Raw genomic sequence first — 16,845 nt, forward strand, 5'->3', positions numbered from 1 at the left:
GGGGACGGGGTTAATGGGAAGGGGGTGGGGGGACGGGGTTAACGGGGCAAGGGCGCCGTGGCGAGGAAGGGGTTAATGGGGCGGGGGCGCCGTGGCGGGAAAGGGGTTAACGGGGCGGGGGGCCGCCGTGGCGGGGAAGGGGATAAAGGGGCGGGGGGGCGCCGTGGCGGGAAAGGGGTTAACGGGGCGGGGGGGGCGCCGTGGCGGGAAAGGGGTTAACGGGGCGGGGGGGGCGCCGTGGCGGGGAAGGGGTTAACGAGGCGGGGGGGCGCCGTGGCGGGAAAGGGGTTAACGGGGTGGGGGGGGCGCCGTGGCGGGGAAGGGGTTAACGAGGCGGGGGGGCGCCGTGGCGGGAAAGGGGATAAAGGGGCGGGGGGGCGCCGTGGCGGGGAAGGGGATAAAGGGGCGGGGGGGCGCCGTGGCGGGGAAGGGGTTAACGGGGTGGGGGGGCACCGTGGCGGGAAAGGGGTTAACGGGGCGGGGGGGCGCCGTGGCGGGGAAGGGGTTAACGAGGCGGGGGGGGCGCCGTGGCGGGAAAGGGGTTAACGGGGTGGGGGGGCACCGTGGCGGGAAAGGGGTTAACGGGGCGGCGGGGGCGCCGTGGCGGGGAAAGGGTTAACGAGGCGGGGGGGCGCCGTGGCGGGAAAGGGGTTAACGAGGCGGGGGGGCGCCGTGGCGGGGAAGGGGATAAAGGGGCGGGGGGGCGCCGTGGCGGGGAAGGGGTTAACGAGGCGGGGGGGGCGCCGTGGCGGGGAAGGGGTTAACGAGGCGGGGGGGCGCCGTGGCGGGAAAGGGGTTAACGAGGCGGGGGGGCGCCGTGGCGGGGAAGGGGATAAAGGGGCGGGGGGGCGCCGTGGCGGGGAAGGGGATAAAGGGGCGGGGGGGCGCCGTGGCGGGGAAGGGGTTAACGGGGCGGGGGGGGCGCCGTGGCGGGGAAGGGGTTAACGAGGCGGGGGGGCGCCGTGGCGGGGAAGGGGATAAAGGGGTGGGGGGGGCGCCGTGGCGGGGAAAGGGTTAACGGGGCGGAGGGGGCGCCGTGGCGGGGAAGGGGATAAAGGGGCGGGGGGGCGCCGTGGCGGGGAAGGGGTTAACGAGGCGGGGGGGCGCCGTGGCGGGGAAAGGGTTAACGGGCGGGGGGGGCGCCGTGGCGGGGAAGGGGTTAACGGGGCGGGGGGGGGCGCCGTGGCGGGGAAGGGGTTAACGGGGCGGGGTGTACCGAGCAGGCGGGCCGGTCGTGGGGAGGAGCTGCCTGCTGGCCGGGAGGGGGCGGGGCCGGGGGCGGGGGCGGGGCCGGGGGAGCTGTCAGGGGGCGGGGGCGGGGCTTGGGGGTGCTGTCAGCTGGACGGGCGGGGGCGGGGCTTGGGGGAGCTGTCAGCTGGACGGGCGGGGGCGGGGCTTCGGGGAGCTGTCAGCTGGACGGGCGGGGGCGGGGCTTCGGGGAGCTGTCAGCTGGACGGGCGGGGGCGGGGCTTCGGGGAGCTGTCAGCTGGTCGGGGCGGGGGTTGGACTTCCTGGAGTGGGGACTTGTCAACAGGCGGCAGGTCTGGCCTGACTCAGGCCGGGCGGTGGGGACCGGGGGGCGCCCCCAGGGCAGAGAATAAAGAACCCAGCGCCCCCCTCCCCGACTTGCCCCCCTTCTCCCGGATCCTGCCCCCCTGGGGTACCCCACTCCCTGCCCCAACTTCAGGGAACTTTGCAGCCCCACCCCCTCCACGGTGGGGGGCCGGGATGCCTGAAACCCTCCAGAACTGCCCTGTGACCTTTGACCTGCAGGTGAGCTAGAATCGGGGGTCACCGGTGCCCCCCTTTGCGGCACGTGCCCGTGGGGATGTCACTGCCTGCGGCTCCGTCCCTGGCCGGAGACCCCAGCGCGGGCCCGGCGCGAGCCCGGCCCCGGTGAGTGGGCGCCGGCGCGGGGACCATGAGCGGCGCCAGGAAGAAGAGCAGCTTCCAGATCACCAGCATCACCAGCGAGTTCGAGCCCCTGGCGGTGCCGCCCGGCATGGAGCCGCCGGAGGACGTGGCCGTGCCGCGGAACGGGCCCCCCGGCGCAGCCTCCCGCTTCCGCCTGGTGAAGCTGGACCAGGGCCCGGGTGAGCCCTACAAACGGGGACGTTGGACCTGCCTGGAGTTCTACGACCGTGACCCCGAGCACCAGGCCGTGGGGCGGCTCCTGAGCACCGCCCGGCACCCGCAGTCCCTCGACTCCCGCCTGGAGCTGGCCGGGCTGGTGCCCAAGCCCCACGGCTACTTCAGCCCCCCTCTGCCACCGCCCTGGGGTGGGCATGGCCACTCCCAGGGCACAGCCCATCCCGGCGAGCACCTGCCCCGCTCACTGGGGGGTGGGGAGAGGACACCAGGGGGCGCCGCGCCAGGAGGCAGAGCTCACAGCCATGGGCCCACCACGGAGCCGAGCCTGGGGGTGGAAGAGCTGCTGCTGCCCCACGGCCTCGCCCAGCGCATCCGGAGGGAGGTGGAGGAGAGGCACAAGGTAAAGGGGCCCGGATGCCTGGGTTCTGTGGGGCAGGGGAGCTCCACGGGGTAGCGGTCAGCCCCACCAGCCGGGGTTGGGGACAAGTGGCTGGGGAGGGGGGGAGGGAGGGAGTGACTGTGGTGGGGCCACCCCTGGGGCACCATCTCACCTCCCCTTCGAAAGACCTGCTCGGGGTAGTGTTGGCGGGTGGAACTCCCCGCCACTGGATGCCAGCAGGGCTGACAGCTTGGCCAGGGGGCAGAGCAGGTTTATTTTGGGGTTGGGGGTGAGGACCGCCGTCTCCTGTGCCCTAATGTGGTGAGATGCATTGTGGGAATTTCTGAGCTCTGACCCCCCTCCCAGCTGCTAACTCTCCCCCTCCGCATCCCCATCTCACCCCATAGCCAGCCAGTACCCCACCCCAGGGCTGGAGTGGGGCCAGCGCCCCGTGGAGGCCCCATCTCTAACTCTGCCTCTCCTCCCCAGGTGCCACCCCGAGGCTCCCGCCCTTCATCTCCGGCCCCCCACTTTTTCCGGGAAGGGAGCCCCATCCGGAAGGGGTCGGACCCCTTTGGAGGCCTCAGCCTGGCCCGCTCCATGTTCGCAATGGGGGCGCACCAGGACAGCGATGATGAAAGGTGAGGCGGAACTTCCTGTCCGGTGCGCCTGACGGAGGGCGGGACTTCCTGATTTGCAGAGGGGTGGGTTGGATGGGGGGTGGGGGGCTGCAGGGCTGAGGCCAGCGGGGGGCAGGGTGGGGGGCGGACGTGCTCAGTGGAAGAGGAAGGAAGCTGGGGGGGGGGGAGTTGCATTTGAATGGCTGGGAGCGGATGTGACTCAGTTGTGCTTCATGGATCGGGCGGTGGGGTTTGGGAGGGATCCCGGCAGCAGGGGAGAGGGGCACTATGGGGAATGCAGGGTGGGGGGCAGAGGAGCAGATCAGAGAGACCCTACAATAACAAACCTCTGCACAGCTAAGCCTTCCTTTTGGTAGACCCTACAATAACGAGCGAGCGCTCCCAAGGCCCCCGACACTCGCAAGGGGGCCTGTACAGCCCTGCAGCCTCTGAGAGACGCTACAATAACAAACTGCCCCAGTGCTCCCAGCAGACCCCACGAGTGAGGGGCACCAGCAGAGCTGGGGGGGGCAGGGCTGGACTAGCAGGGGCTGTGGATTGGGAGTGAGGGGCACAGGCAGAGCTGGGGGGCGCATATGCACCAGTGGGGGAGGAGAAGCCTTGGGGGTCACCTCCACTCACCCCACAGCCGAGACAGGGAACTCAGCTGGTGGCTGCTATCTCACCACTCACCACTAGGTGGCAACAGATCCTTAAACATTCTAGCTGGCGGGGGATTAAAGAGGCGGGGGAGGGCAGGATGCCTGGGTTCTCTCCCCATCTCTGGGAGGGGAGTGGGGGCTGGTGGTTAGAGCAGGGCAGCCTGGGAGGCAGGACGCCTGGGTTCTATTCCCAGAGTGTGCATTTGCAGGGGGTGGGTATGGTCCCAGTTTCCATGGTAACCCCCCCATGTGTCCTGCCCCCCCACCGAGGAAATATAAACAGAAGGTGGCAGCCTCATAAAGCCGCCTTTGTTCCCCCCACCCCCACAGACTCCTGATCAGCAATGGTGCTCCCCTCCCCCATCCCTGTGTATGTCCCCCCATGTGAGGCACGGGGCCCGTTCCCTCTAGGGGGTGCTGGCTCCCACCCGGCCCCAGGGCGGGGACTGGCTGGCTCAGGGGGGCAGGGAATGGGGCACAGGGGTATTTTCAGGTGCTGCGTCTCGAGGGAGCTCTGTTGGGGGGAGCTGTGTCCCAACAGGGGGAGCTTTGGGCGGGAGGAGCTGTGTCCCGAGAGGGGGGAGCTCCCTTTCTCCACTGCCAGCTGGGCATGGTGCCAGGCGCCCCATGTGAGCCGTCCCCCCACCTCCCGGGAAGGGGGGTGCTGGGGGGGGGTGGTGCCCGGCCAATGGGAGTGAATGAGCGGGGGCTGGGCAGCGCTGGCTGGCAGCGAACAGCTGGGTGCTTGTACCACAGCAGAGCCGGGCACCTCGGCGTCTGCCTCCCTTGCAAGCCAGGGTCCCTTTGCTCCCCCCAAGGGCTCTGCCCCCCAGCTGGGCTCCCAGTGGCTCAGGGACTTGGGCTGCGGAGGATCCCAGGGTAGTCGGGCCCCCATGGCGCTGGAGCTGCCGGCAATCTCAGTCAAGTCCCGGGTGAGCTGCTTTGAGGCGCAGCGGGAGCCCCGCAGCTGCGGGTGCTGCTCCCTCCCGGACACCGGGGACCCCACCCGCTCCCGCCGCCGGGGCTGTGCCTCGCCGGCCCCCTCCCGAGGCACGTCCCCTGCTCGGGCCAAGCCAGGGGCCCCGGGGCCCCAGAGCCGGGGGCAGCCGGGCGCTGGGCGCCGAGACATTGACAAAACCCTGCTCTCCCTGCTGCTCATCTTCCACAGGTACCGGGGAGCAGGAGGGGAGGGGCTCGGGGGCTGCCCACCTGGGGGGCAAGGTCATGGCCAGGCTGCGTCTCGTGTGGGGGCCGGATCTGAGGGGCTGCGTCTCAGGTGGGCAGCCAGGGGTGGGTGAGTAGGGAGGCCAGAGAGGGGGTCAGGCTGTATTTGGGGGTTGCTTGAACCTGGGTGTATTTGGGGGGTTGAGTTGGTTAAAGTTTGGGGATCAGGATGAGTTTGGGGGGCTCAGTCTGAATCTGGCATGAGGTTTAGGGGTGCGGTGTCAGGGCATCCCAGCCGAGGTGTTGGGGTGACTTTGAGGAACTTTAGGGCGGAGTTTGGGTGTCAGACTGGGGAGAGCTTTGGGGGGCAGGGGCACCATTGGAGGCAAAAAGCCCAATCTAGGGAGCTGGTTCCCTGTGGTATAAAGTTCCGGGATGTCACATCCATGTCTGGGGCTGCAGGTTGGGAGTGAAGAGTGCCGGCCGGGCCGGGGGGCTGGGGGTCGGGAGTGAGGGGCGCCGGCCGGGCCGGGAGCCTGGGGGTCGGGAGTGAGGGGCGCCGGCCGGGCCGGGGTGTGCGGGTCAGGAGTGAGGGGCGCCGGCCGGGCCGGGAGCCTGGGGGTCGGGAGTGAGGGGCGCCGGCCGGGCCGGGGTGTGCGGGTCAGGAGTGAGGGGCGCCGGCCGGGCCGGGAGCCTGGGGGTCGGGAGTGAGGGGCGCCGGCCGGGCCGGGGTGTGCGGGTCAGGAGTGAGGGGCGCCGGCCGGGCCAGGAGCCTGGGGGTCGGGAGTGAGGGGCGCTGGCCGGGCCGGGGGGCTGCGGGTCGGGAGTGAGGGGCGCTGGCCGGGCCGGGGGGCTGCGGGTCGGGAGTGAGGGGTGCTGGCCGGGCCGGGGGGCTGGGGGTCGGGAGTGAGGGGCGCCGGCCGGGCCGGGAGCCTGGGGGTCGGGAGTGAGGGGCGCCGGCGGGGCCGGGGTGTGCGGGTTGGGAGTGAGGGGCACCGGCGGGGCCGGGGTGTGTGGGTCGGGAGTGAGGGGCGCCGGCCGGGCCGTGGGGCTGCGGGTCGGGAGTGAGGGGCGCTGGTGGTGCCGGGGGGCTGGGGGTCGGGAGTGAGGGGCGCCGGCCGGGCCGTGGGGCTGCGGGTCGGGAGTGAGGGGCGCTGGTGGTGCCGGGGGCTGGGGGTTGGGAGTGAGGGGCGCCGGCGGGGCCGGGGTGTGCGGGTCGGGAGTGAGGGGCGCTGGCCGGGCCGGGGGCTGGGGGTCGGGAGTGAGGGGCGCTGGCCGGGCCGGGGGCTGGGGGTCGGGAGTGAGGGGCGCCGGCCGGGCCGGAGGGCTGCGGGTCGGGAGTGAGGGGCGCCGGCCGGGCCGGGAGGCTGGGGGTCGGGAGTGAGGGGCGCCGGCCGGGCCGGAGGGCTGGGGGTCGGGAGTGAGGGGCGCCGGCGGGGCCGGGGGGCTGTGGGTCGGGAGTGAGGGGCGCTGGCCGGGCCGGGAGCCTGGGGGTCGGGAGTGAGGGGCGCTGGTGGGGCCGGGGGCTGCGGGTCGGGAGTGAGGGGCGCTGGCCGGGCCGGGAGCCTGGGGGTCAGGAGTGAGGGGCGCCGGCTGGGCCGGGGGCTGGGGGTCGGGAGTGAGGGGCGCCGGCCGGGCCGGGAGCCTGGGGCTCGGGAGTGAGGGGCGCCGGCCGGGCCGGGGGGCTGCGGGTCGGGAGTGAGGGGCGCCGGCCGGGCCGGGGGGCTGGGGGTCGGGAGTGAGGGGCGTCGGCCGGGCCGGGGGGCTGCGGGTCGGGAGTGAGGGGCGCCGGCCGGGCCGGGGGGCTGGGGGTCGGGAGTGAGGGGCGTCGGCCGGGCCGGGGTGTGCGGGTCGGGAGTGAGGGGCGCTGGTGGTGCTGCGGGTCGGGAGTGAGGGGTGCCGGCCGGGCCGGGAGGCTGCGGGTCGGGAGTGAGGGGCGCCGGCCGGGCCGGGAGGCTGCGGGTCGGGAGTGAGGGGCGCCGGCCGGGCCGGGAGGCTGGGGGTCGGGAGTGAGGGGCGCCGGCCGGGCCGGGGGGCTGCGGGTCGGGAGTGAGGGGCGCTGGCCGGGCCGGGGGCTGGGGGTCGGGAGTGAGGGGCGTAAGCCGGGCCGGGGGGCTGGGGGTTGGGAGTGAGGGGCGTCGGCCGGGCCGGGGGCTGGGGGTCGGGAGTGAGGGGCGTCGGCGGGGCTGGGGGTCGGGAGTGAGGGGCGCCGGCCGGGCCGGGGGGCTGCGGGTCGGGAGTGAGGGGCGCCGGCCGGGCCGGGGGGCTGCGGGTCGGGAGTGAGGGGCGCTGGTGGTGCCGGGGGGCTGCGGGTCGGGAGTGAGGGGCGCTGGCCGGGCTGGGGGTCGGGAGTGAGGGGCGCCGGCCGGGCCGGGGGGCTGCGGGTCGGGTGTGAGGGGTGTCGGCTGGGCTGGGGGTTGGGAGTGAGGGGCGTCGGCTGGGCCGGGGTGTGCGGGTCGGGAGTGAGGGGCGCTGGCCGGGCCGGGAGCCTGGGGGTCGGGAGTGAGGGGCGCCGGCGGGGCCGGGGTGTGCGGGTCGGGAGTGAGGGGCGCCGGCCGGGCCGGGGGCTGGGGGTCGGGAGTGAGGGGCGCCGGCCGGGCCGGGGGCTGGGGGTCGGGAGTGAGGGGCGCCGGCTGGGCCGGGGGCTGGGGGTCGGGAGTGAGGGGCGCTGGCCGGGCCGGGGGCTGGGGGTTGGGAGTGAGGGGCGTCGGCCGGGCCGGGGGCTGGGGGTCGGGAGTGAGGGGCGCCAGGCCCTGTGGTTCTGTCTCTCAGTCTCCGTCTGTCTCTGCCCCGCAGCAGCTCGGGCAGCAGCATGATCGCCATTGACAACAAGATCGAGCAGGCCATGGTGAGTGACAGGGCAGGGGAGCCTGGGGGGCAGGACTCCTGGGTTCTCTCCCCGGCTCTGGGAGGGGAGTGGGGGCTGGTGGGTGAGAGCAGGGGGGCTGGGAGCCTGGTGCCTGGGTTCTCTCCCCGGCTCTGGGAGGGGAGCGGGGGTTGGTGGGTTAGAGCGGGGGTGCTGGGAGCCAGGACTCCTGGGTTCTCTCCCTGGCTCCGGGCCCTGACCCCCATCCCTGCCCCCCAGGACCTGGTGAAGAGCCACCTGATGTTCGCGGTGCGGGAGGAGGTGGAGGTGCTGCGGGAGCAGATCAAGGAGCTGGCCGAGCGCAACGCGGCCCTGGAGTGGGAGAACGGGCTCCTGCGCTCCCTGGCCAGCCCCGAGCAGCTGGCTCAGCTCCGCCGCCCCACGGCCTGACCCCCACCGGGGCCACGCGCGCTACGATCCCGCACATGTGAAGGGGCCTGGCCGGACAGGGGGGGCTACTGACACAGCACGTGCCTTGGGGGAGGGGATGGAGCCAGGACTCCTGGGTTCAGTTCTCAGCTCTGACAGGGGACAGGGGACTGGTGGGTTAGAGCAGGGGGGCTGGGAGCCAGGACTCCTGGGTTCTCTTCCCAGCTCTGGGTGGGGAGTGGGGTCTGGTGGGTCAGAGCAGGGGAGCTGTGGGCAGCAGGACTCCTGGCTCTGGGTTGGGGGCAGCTTCTCAGGGTGGGGGTTTTAATGCAGCGGGGTGGGTGTGGGGGGGCTCCATGCACTGGTGGGGGTGCCATGCCCAAAGCAGAGGGACTGGAGTGGCCAGGGCAGGGGTGGCCCCCCAAGACTGGCTGGGGGGGCTGTTGGCCACGTGGGCGAAGAGGACTGGGCCGTAGGGGGGGCAGAGAAACCCCCGATGTGGGGAAGGGGAGGGGACGGGACGGTGGTGGCAATAATAATAATTTGTAATAAAGAAACTTTTATAGTATTTCAGGTTATTAAAATAGCAGCAGCAGCCGAGCCTGCGTCTGTGTGTGGGCGCTAGGGGGCGCCGCGCTGGGGGGCCCGGGGCGCCGTGTGGGGCTCAGCAGGGGGCTCTCCAGCCGTCTGACCGTCCAGCCCTGGTCCCTTTGGCTGAGGAAATGTTGCAGCCCAGTCTGTGGGGTGTGAAACCCCGAAATCCCGGCTCGGGTGACCCCATCCTGCCCACTGCGCCCCAGCCACGTCAGCTGGACAGGGTCAAATGGTCACTGTGCAGGTAACCAGCCGCCCCGCCCCGGAGGTGGCCACGTCTCAGTGCCGGGGGAGGGGTCCCCGTGTCACTGGCCGCCCCGCCCCGGAGGTGGCCACGTCTCCAAGCCGGGCGAGGGGTCTCCGTGTCATCCGCCACCCTGCCCCAGAGGTGGCCACGTCTCCAAGCCGGGCAAGGGGTCACCGGCCGCCCCGCCCTGGAGGTGGCCACGTCTCAGCTCCGGGTGAGGGGTCCCCGTGTCACCGGCCACCCCGCCCTGAAGGTGGCCACGTCTCAACGCCGGGTGAGGGGTCCCCGTGTCACTGGCCGCCCCGCCCCGGAGGTGGCCACGTCTCAGCGCCGGGCGAGGGGTCCCCGTGTCACCGGCCGCCCCGCCCCGGAGGTGGCCGCGTCTCAGTGCCGGGCGAGGGGTCCCCGTGTCACCGGCCGCCCCGCCCCGGAGGTGGCCACGTCTCCAAGCCGGGCGAGGGGTCCCCGTGTCACCGGCCGCCCCGCCCCAGAGGTGGCCACGTCTCAGCGCCGGGTGAGGGGTCCCCGTGTCACCGGCCGCCCCGCCCCAGAGGTGGCCACGTCTCAGCGCCGGGCGAGGGGTCCCCGTGTCACCGGCCGCCCCGCCCCAGAGGTGGCCACGTCTCAGCGCCGGGTGAGGGGTCCCCATGTAACCAGCTGCGGCGGGACACTTTGTTTTGACGTTTGAAGGCGGGGGAACAAAGACGTTTGTTCTGTTCCCAGTCCCCCCTCCCCCTCGGACACCCTGTTCCAGCCGAGACAGGACAATGGGGACGCACCATCAGTGGCCCCGGGGTGGGGGAGGCAGCGAATAAAGAGCGTCTTGTTCATGGTGCTGGGGACAGGCCAAGGAATCAGCTGGGTGCCCATGGGGCGGGGGGAGGGTGGGGGGCAGGGGCTGGACCCTCCCCAGGCCTGGACTCTGCAGTCATTATGTATCTGTGGGGCAACAGGTCGGGGGGTGTTGGAAGAGGGAAGTTGCAGAGGTTCCTCCTGCTGGACGGCTCAGCCCGTGCCCTGGGTCCTCCGCCCTGCACCTGGAAACACCGAACCCACATCCCCCTCTCTGGGGCTGGGATCTGGGGCCTGTGGGTCGGGAGTGAGGGGCACCAAAAGATTTGGAAAATGTAACAGAAAAGTGGTGACCATTCCCCCTGCCCCCGCTGCTGCTCTAACCCACCAGCCCCCACTGCCCTCCCAGAGCTGGGGAGAGGACCCAGGAGTCCGGGCTCCCAGCCCCCCAGCTCTAACCCACCAGCCCCCACTTCCTTCCCAGAGCTGGGGAGAGGACCCAGGAGTCCGGGCTCCCAGCCCCCCAGCTCTAACCCACCAGGCCCCACTGCCCTCCCAGAGCTGGGGAGAGGACCCAGGAGTCCGGGCTCCCAGCCCCCCAGCTCTAACCCACCAGCCCCCACTTCCTTCCCAGAGCCGGGGAGAGGACCCAGGAGTCCGGGCTCCCAGCCTGGGGATGTGGAGGGCGTTTGGTTTTCATGTCATTCACCTGCTCAGTCCTTGAGTGACTGGAAGAGACGGACAGGGACTCAGACAGACAGACAGATCCTGGTGCCCCTCACTCCCGACCCGCAGCCCCTGCCAGCCCAGCCCAGCCCCACCCCCCCAGCTCTGCCGGCGCCCCTCACTCCCGACCCACAGCCCCCTTGATCGCTGGGTTCCTGACCCCGCCTCACAATGGGGCCAGAGAAGCTAGAACCCCTGGGCTCGGGGCCGCGGAGTCAGGGCGCCATGTGGGTGCAGGGGGTGCTGGTGGTTCTGCTGTCCGGGCTCTCGGCGCCAGGCCGGGCCCAGGCCGCACGGTGCCGGGTGGGGGAGCGGCTGCCGGTGTCCGGCCCGGGGGGGACCCCGGCCCAGCTGCCCCGGGCCCGTTGTCCCTGCGTCCCACTGCACTGGGTGCGTCTGGCCGCGGCCGGGGCCGGCCTGGCTCTCGGCCTGCTCTGGGTCCGGTGCCGGAGGGTGAGTCCCTGCCCCCACCTGGGATCTGTCCCAGAATCCCATGGGGCAGCGAGGGCTGAGCCCGCACACCCCGACCTCACGCCCTCTCTCTCTCCCCGCCCAGGCCCCCGCCCCCCAGGACCCGGGACCCCCCGAGGCCGCCCTGCTGCGCGACGTGTCCGGCCTCTTGATTTTCATCCGCGCCCAGCTGCGGCAGCTCGTGAGGACGGAGAGGGGAGATGCCCCCCTGCTGCCCCCCTGCCCCTCAGGGGCCCCTCGGTCCCACGCCGCCCACCAGTAGGGGGCTGGAGTGGCCTCCTGGCCTGGAGATAAGCCTCCGCTCGTGCCCCCCGGGGGCTCCCACACGACGGCGAAGGACCCTCAGCGTCATTGGGGGGGTCGGGGGGGTCAGCCCCCCAATACCATGGCGCATCTGTCTGTCCGGCCCCACAGGGCATGGGAATAAACATGCTGGGAACGTCCGCAGGGGGCGTCACTCGCCTTGGTGTAGGGAGACTCCCCTCCCCCAGCCCCCCATCTCCCTTCCCCCGGCCCCCTGGCCAGCCCTCCCTGGGATCCCCTTCCCCAGCATTCCCCTCCCCCATCTAGCCCCCCCACTCCCCTCCCCCAGGGCTCCCCTCCTCCAGGCAGCCCCCTACAGCCCTCCCCTCCCCCCAGTGTTCCCCTACTACTCAGCCCCCCCTTACCCCCCAGAAGCGACTGACCTCCCCCCCCACCAGCCGAGCCCTACCATGGGGCAGTGGGAGGCTGGAAATTGGGCCAACAGAAAAGGTCAGAGGTCACAGGTCAGGTGGCAGAGAGGGTATGAAGGGGAGGTCAGAGGTCATGGGATTGGGGTGATTGAACTACATCTCCCACAATGCCCCATGGGGAGGGAGGGAACTACATCTACCAGAATGACCCACGGTGAGGGAGAGGGGTGAAGAGGGAACTACATCTCCCACAATGCCCTGCGGGGAGGGGGACCTACATCTCCCACAATGCCCCGCGGGGAGGAGGCGGGCTCTTGCGCGGGGCGACACGTTACGCATGTGCAGTTGGACTCCGCTCTGCCTCTGTCCCGCGAGGAGTAGGGCGATGTGATGAGGGGCCAGAGCGGGCGAGTCACGTGGGCTCTGAGGGGGTGATGTAGAGGGAGGGGGGCTCTGGGGGGAGAGGTCTATGTGGGGGGTGATGCAGGGGGGCTCTGGGGGGTCTACGGGGGATGCAGACAGAGGAAGTGGGGAAGGGGGTCTACGGGGGTGATACGGAGGGGGCTCTGGGGGGGTTGTGTGGGGGCTCGGGGGGGAGGGGATCTATGGGGGTGATGCAGGGGGGTAAGAGAGGGGGACTCTGGGGGGGTTGTGTGGGGGCTCTGGGGGAGAGGGGGGTCCACTGGGGTGATGCAGAGGGGGTGAGGGACGGGTGTCTATGGGGTCTTTGGGGGGGTTGCATGGGGGTTTGTGGGGGCGGGTGTCTATGGGGGGTGATGCAGAGGGGTGCGGGAGGAGAGTCTATGGGACATTCAGTGGGGCAGGGGATGTCCTTTGCTGGGTGCTGTGGGAGGGACGTCCCTGGGGGGGTGATGTGGGGCGGGGCCTATGGCAGTGACATGGGGGAGGGGGTCTCTGGTGAGGCATTTACACGGGAGGGTCGGGGGGACACACGAAGAGATATGGGGCTGAGCTGTGTGACCCATTAGAGGGTCTGCCTCAGATCCCCTTGGCGATGCCACTGCTTCCATGTCCCCCCCCTCTGGGGACCCGCCCCCTTCCTCAGGTGCTTTCCCCACGGGGCGGGGCCCCCTGCCCCCTCGGTCCCCGCTGTGGGGCGTCACCCCAAGGAGAAGGGCTTAAAATGGGGGCTGGGGATGTCAGCCTGGAAGGGGATCTGGGGGCCGTTTGCATGTGCCAGGGGCTGCCACCACCCAGCTATGGCAGGTCCTGCGCCCACAGACCAGAGCCGGGGAGAGAACCCAGGAGTCCTGGCTCCCAGGCCCCGCTGCTCTAACCACCAGCCCCCACTCCCCTCCCAGAGCCGGGGAGAGAACCCAGGCATCCTGGCTCCCAGCGCCCCCCGCTCTAACCACCAGCCCCCGCTCCCCTCCCAGAGCCGTGGAGCGTTGCATGCTGGGAGACGTAGTCCGCCGTGGAGCGTTGCTCGCTGGGAGACGTAGTCCGCTGTGGAGCGTTGAATGCTGGGAGACGTAGTCCGCCGTGGAGCGTTGCATGCTGGGAGTTTAGCTAACCACGGCTCCTGGAGTGGTCCCATCCCCCATGTGTCCCACACACTCACTCTCCCCTTCCCCAGCAGGAGCTGCAGCCCAGCCCCCCACGGCACCTGGGGTGGGGGGATGCGCCCGGGGCCCCCCACGGCACCTGGGGTGGGGGGATGCGCCCGGGGCCCCCCACGGCACGGCCGGTGGCGGCGAGGAGGAGCGGGAACGAGACGTGTGCAGCGCGGAGAACGCCAGCCTCTTCTCCAGCTTCCAAGACGTCGCCGTGGGCCTGGCCTTCGCCAAGGGGCGCCCCTTCCGCCAGCCCCCTAGACCAACCGTGCGCGCCAGGGCGGGGAGGACAGGGCTGGGATACCCAAAGGACCCACCCACCTTATTCTTCTTGGAGGCCGGGGCGAATCCCTGGCTGGCGGGGCCCCTGGTTCTGATTGGGGGGGGATATGGGGCTGGCTGGGCCTGCGGGTCCAATCCAGGAGCGGGGAGCGGATCAGTGGGTGAGGCCGGCGTCTGCTGCTTTTCCCCAGCTGACCTGTAGCCCCAGCGAGTGGAGAGTCGCCCTGGTGCTCGGCCACTTCCTGGAGGCGAGTGACCCCGGGGAATCCTGCACCCCGTCAGGGGCCCGCAGCGCCCCGGCCCCCCCCCCCCCCCCGCCGGGGCTGCCGATCACGCGCCGTCAAACCCCCGCAGTAAAAATTGCAATTGAAACACCCGAGAAAACGGCGCACGATGGTGAATGGGAAAAGGGAGGGGGGGCTGGGAGCCAGGACGCCTGGGTTCTCTCCCTGGCTCTGGGAGGGGAGTGGGGGCTGGTGGTTAGAGCGGGGGGGGGGGGGGGCTGGGAGCCAGGACGCCTGGGTTCTCTCCCTGGCTCTGGGAGGGGAGTGGGGGCTGGTGGTTAGAGCGGGGGGGGGGCTGGGAGCCAGGACTCCTGGGTTCTCTCCCTGGCTCTGGGAGGGGAGTGGGGGCTGGTGGTTAGAGCGGGGGGGGGGCTGGGAGCCAGGACGCCTGGGTTCTCTCCCCGGCTCTGGGAGGGGAGTGGGGGCTGGTGGTTAGAGCGGGGGGGGGGGGGCTGGGAGCCAGGACGCCTGGGTTCTCTCCCTGGCTCTGGGAGGGGAGTGGGGGCTGGTGGTTAGAGCAGGGGGGGGGGCTGGGAGCCAGGACGCCTGGGTTCTCTCCCTGGCTCTGGGAGGGGAGTGGGGGCTGGTGGTTAGAGCGGGGGGGGGGCTGGGAGCCAGGACTCCTGGGTTCTCTCCCTGGCTCTGGGAGGGGAGTGGGGGCTGGTGGTTAGAGCGGGGGGGTCTGGGAGCCAGGACGCCTGGGTTCTCTCCCTGGCTCTGGGAGGGGAGTGGGGGCTGGTGGGTTGGAGCAGGGGGGGGGGCTGGGAGCCAGGACGCCTGGGTTCTCTCCCTGGCTCTGGGAGGGGAGTGGGGGCTGGTGGTTAGAGCGGGGGGGGGGCTGGGAGCCAGGACGCCTGGGTTCTCTCCCTGGCTCTGGGAGGGGAGGGACTCTGCTCCCCTCAGGCTCCAGGGGGCGGGGCCAAGGGCGGGGCTTCGAGCCTTCCTGCCGCCCGCTAGAGCCTAGGGGCAACGGCCGCCATGCTGGGGCGAGAACGAGGCTGCAGCCGGCGGACACGCCCCTCTACGGGCGCCGCCATATTGGTCTCAGAAGGAGGCCGCTGGTTGGCGCCATCTTGGAGTGGGAACGAGGCCGGCGGGGAGGAGGGGCCGAGCCGCAGCCCCGCCCCCCCACCTGCCGCAGCCCTCGGCGGCCGCGCGCGGGAGCCGTTGCGGGGCCAGGCTGGCGCCCCCCGGCGATGACGCGGCCCCCGCGGCCGGGCCCCCCCCCGCCCCGCTCCGGCCCGGGGCCCCGCCCCCCCGCGCGCTGCCCGCCCTGGACCTGTCGCTGAGCCCCGCGCGCGCCGGGGGCGGGATCCTGCGGCGGCGGCGCGGGGCGGGGGGGCGCGCGGGGAGACGCCAGGTGCGGGGGCGCTGTGCCGCGGGGGCTTATGGGAGCGGGGGGAGGGGCGGGGGGGTCTATGCCGCGGGGGGGGGTCTATGCCGCGGGGGCTCATGGGAGGGGCAGGGGCGCTGTGCCGCGGGGGCTCACGGGAGCGGGGGGAGGGGCGGGGGCGCTGTGCCGCGGGGGCTCACGGGAGCGGGGGGAGGGGCGGGGGCGCTGTGCCGCGGGGGCTCACGGGAGCGGGGGGAGGGGCGGGGGCGCTGTGCCGCGGGGGCTCGCGGGAGCGGGGGGAGGGGCTGGGGGGGCCTGTGCCGCGGGGGCTCGCGGGAGCGGGGGGAGGGGCGGGGGGGCCTGTGCCGCGGGGGTCGCGGGAGCGGGGGGAGGGGCGGGGGCGCTGTGCCGCGGGGGCTCGCGGGGGGAGGGGCGGGGGGGCCTGTGCCGCGGGGGCTCGCGGGAGCGTGGGGCGGGGGGGGCCTGTGCCGCGGGGGCTCACGGGAGCGGGGGGAGGGGGGTGAGTGTCAGGTGGGGCTCCGTGCCCCAGGGGATTCTGGGATGGCCCAGGCCCCTGCCCCAGGCTAACCCCTGCTCTCCCCCAGGTTCGGTTCCTGCTGGGCTCTGCCCCGGACGACGCCCGCCCCAGCCCGGAGCCCCCGGCCCCCCACAGCCCCCCGGTGGTGGCGCCGGGTGGGGCGGAGGCTCCGCGGGCGAAGACGGGGCTCGGGGGGGCAGGGGGGGACCTGGCCGCCCCCCAGCTGCTCACCAGCCTGGCCCTGGGCGAGGAGGTGCAGACGGCCGCGCGCCAGGGCTTCGACGCCCACCGGGCCGCCCAGGAGCTGCTGGCCACGTCCTTCCTCGCCCGCTGCAGCGTGGAGGGCAAGGCGGCCGCAGGTGAGAGGTGGGGGCGCCCCCCGGCCCTGCCCCCTTCCCCGGCCGTGCCGGGGCCCCTCACTCCTGCCCCGCAACCCCCTGCCAGCCCAGCCCTGCCCCTCCCGACGCCCCTGACTCCCGCCCCGCAGGCCTGGCAGGGACATTCCCAGCCTCTCTCTGCTGCACCAGGTATGAACATCCCCCGGGAGCAGCAGCTGTACCAGGGGCTCGTCAGCCTGCAGGTGCCCGCGGAGGAGGTGCTGAGCTCTGCCCTGCAGGAGAAACTCTCGCTCGTCCGATCCCAGCCTGAACCCCACAGGGTGAGTAACCCTCAGTGGGGCCTGTCCCCTCTAGGGGTCGCCAGCTCCCACCCGGGGCGGGGCATGGGGGCTGTCCCATCTGGGGGGCGCCAGCTCCCATCTGGCCCCAGGGCGGGGACTGGCTGGGTCAGGGGGGTGGGGAATGGGGCAGCTCTAGGTCTCACCAATGGGGTGTCTCCCCCCTTCCCAGGAGCCCGACCCCGAAGGCCCGGACCTGCTGATGTTCTACGAGCCCCTGGAGCTGTTCGCGGAGACCCCGTACCTGGGCGTGGAGGGGCTGCCCCCCTTGCGGCTCCAGCCCCACGTCCGACCCCCGGCCTCCGCCTTCCTGATGTTCCGGAAGCTCCAGCAGTGGGAGGCCTAGCGGGCTGGCCCAGGGCGGCTGGGCCTGAGAGACTGGTTCTGGGGGCCGCCCCGCCCGAGCTGTGTCCACACCCTTTGTACCCAGCCCCCCCGGGGGCCACCAAATAAACCCCCCTCTGGGCTCTCAGCTGCCGTGCCTGAACATTGGGGGGACCCCC

At 72.5% G+C, this 16,845-nt stretch overlaps 2 protein-coding genes across 3 annotated transcripts; both read left to right on the forward strand.

Annotated features, from left to right (window-relative positions):
- Positions 1-1,496: 1,496 nt before the first annotated feature.
- TSC22D4 (TSC22 domain family member 4) lies at positions 1,497-8,447 on the forward strand. Of its 2 annotated transcripts, none has more exons than XM_084616418.1 (4): positions 1,497-2,491; positions 2,960-3,111; positions 7,713-7,764; positions 8,002-8,447. In XM_084616418.1, exons 1-4 carry the CDS (start codon positions 1,922-1,924, stop codon positions 8,170-8,172), a joined length of 945 nt encoding a protein of 314 aa, XP_084472544.1. In that variant the 5' UTR covers positions 1,497-1,921; the 3' UTR covers positions 8,173-8,447. The 2 variants fall into 2 exon arrangements, with proteins under 2 accessions (XP_084472544.1, XP_084472545.1); XM_084616419.1 differs by having other exon boundaries at positions 7,716-7,764.
- A 5,457-nt stretch (positions 8,448-13,904) lies between these two features.
- Positions 13,905-16,814, forward strand: PPP1R35 (protein phosphatase 1 regulatory subunit 35; the record flags this gene model as incomplete). The annotated part of the gene is made up of 5 exons (XM_084616171.1): positions 13,905-13,937; positions 14,760-15,155; positions 15,734-16,025; positions 16,194-16,324; positions 16,515-16,814. 5 exons carry the CDS (start codon positions 13,905-13,907, stop codon positions 16,686-16,688), a joined length of 1,026 nt encoding a protein of 341 aa, XP_084472297.1. The 3' UTR covers positions 16,689-16,814.
- Positions 16,815-16,845: the final 31 nt, after the last annotated feature.

This window comes from Lepidochelys olivacea, assembly GCF_965140295.1.
Source record: "Lepidochelys olivacea isolate rLepOli2 genome assembly, chromosome: 28".
In the NCBI taxonomy this organism is placed as follows: domain Eukaryota; kingdom Metazoa; phylum Chordata; order Testudines; family Cheloniidae; genus Lepidochelys; species Lepidochelys olivacea.

What these genes read in the sequence shown, in the direction of transcription:
- TSC22D4 (XM_084616418.1), top strand. Translation starts at nt 1,922, where the DNA reads ATGAGCGGCGCCAGGAAGAAGAGCAGCTTCCAGATCACCAGCATCACC. An exon ending in AGGTGGAGGAGAGGCACAAG is followed by an intron (nt 2,492 to 2,959) that starts GTAAAGGGGCCC and finishes TCTCCTCCCCAG; the next exon opens with GTGCCACCCCGAGGCTCCCG. An exon ending in CAGGACAGCGATGATGAAAG is followed by an intron (nt 3,112 to 7,712) that starts GTGAGGCGGAAC and finishes TCTGCCCCGCAG; the next exon opens with CAGCTCGGGCAGCAGCATGA.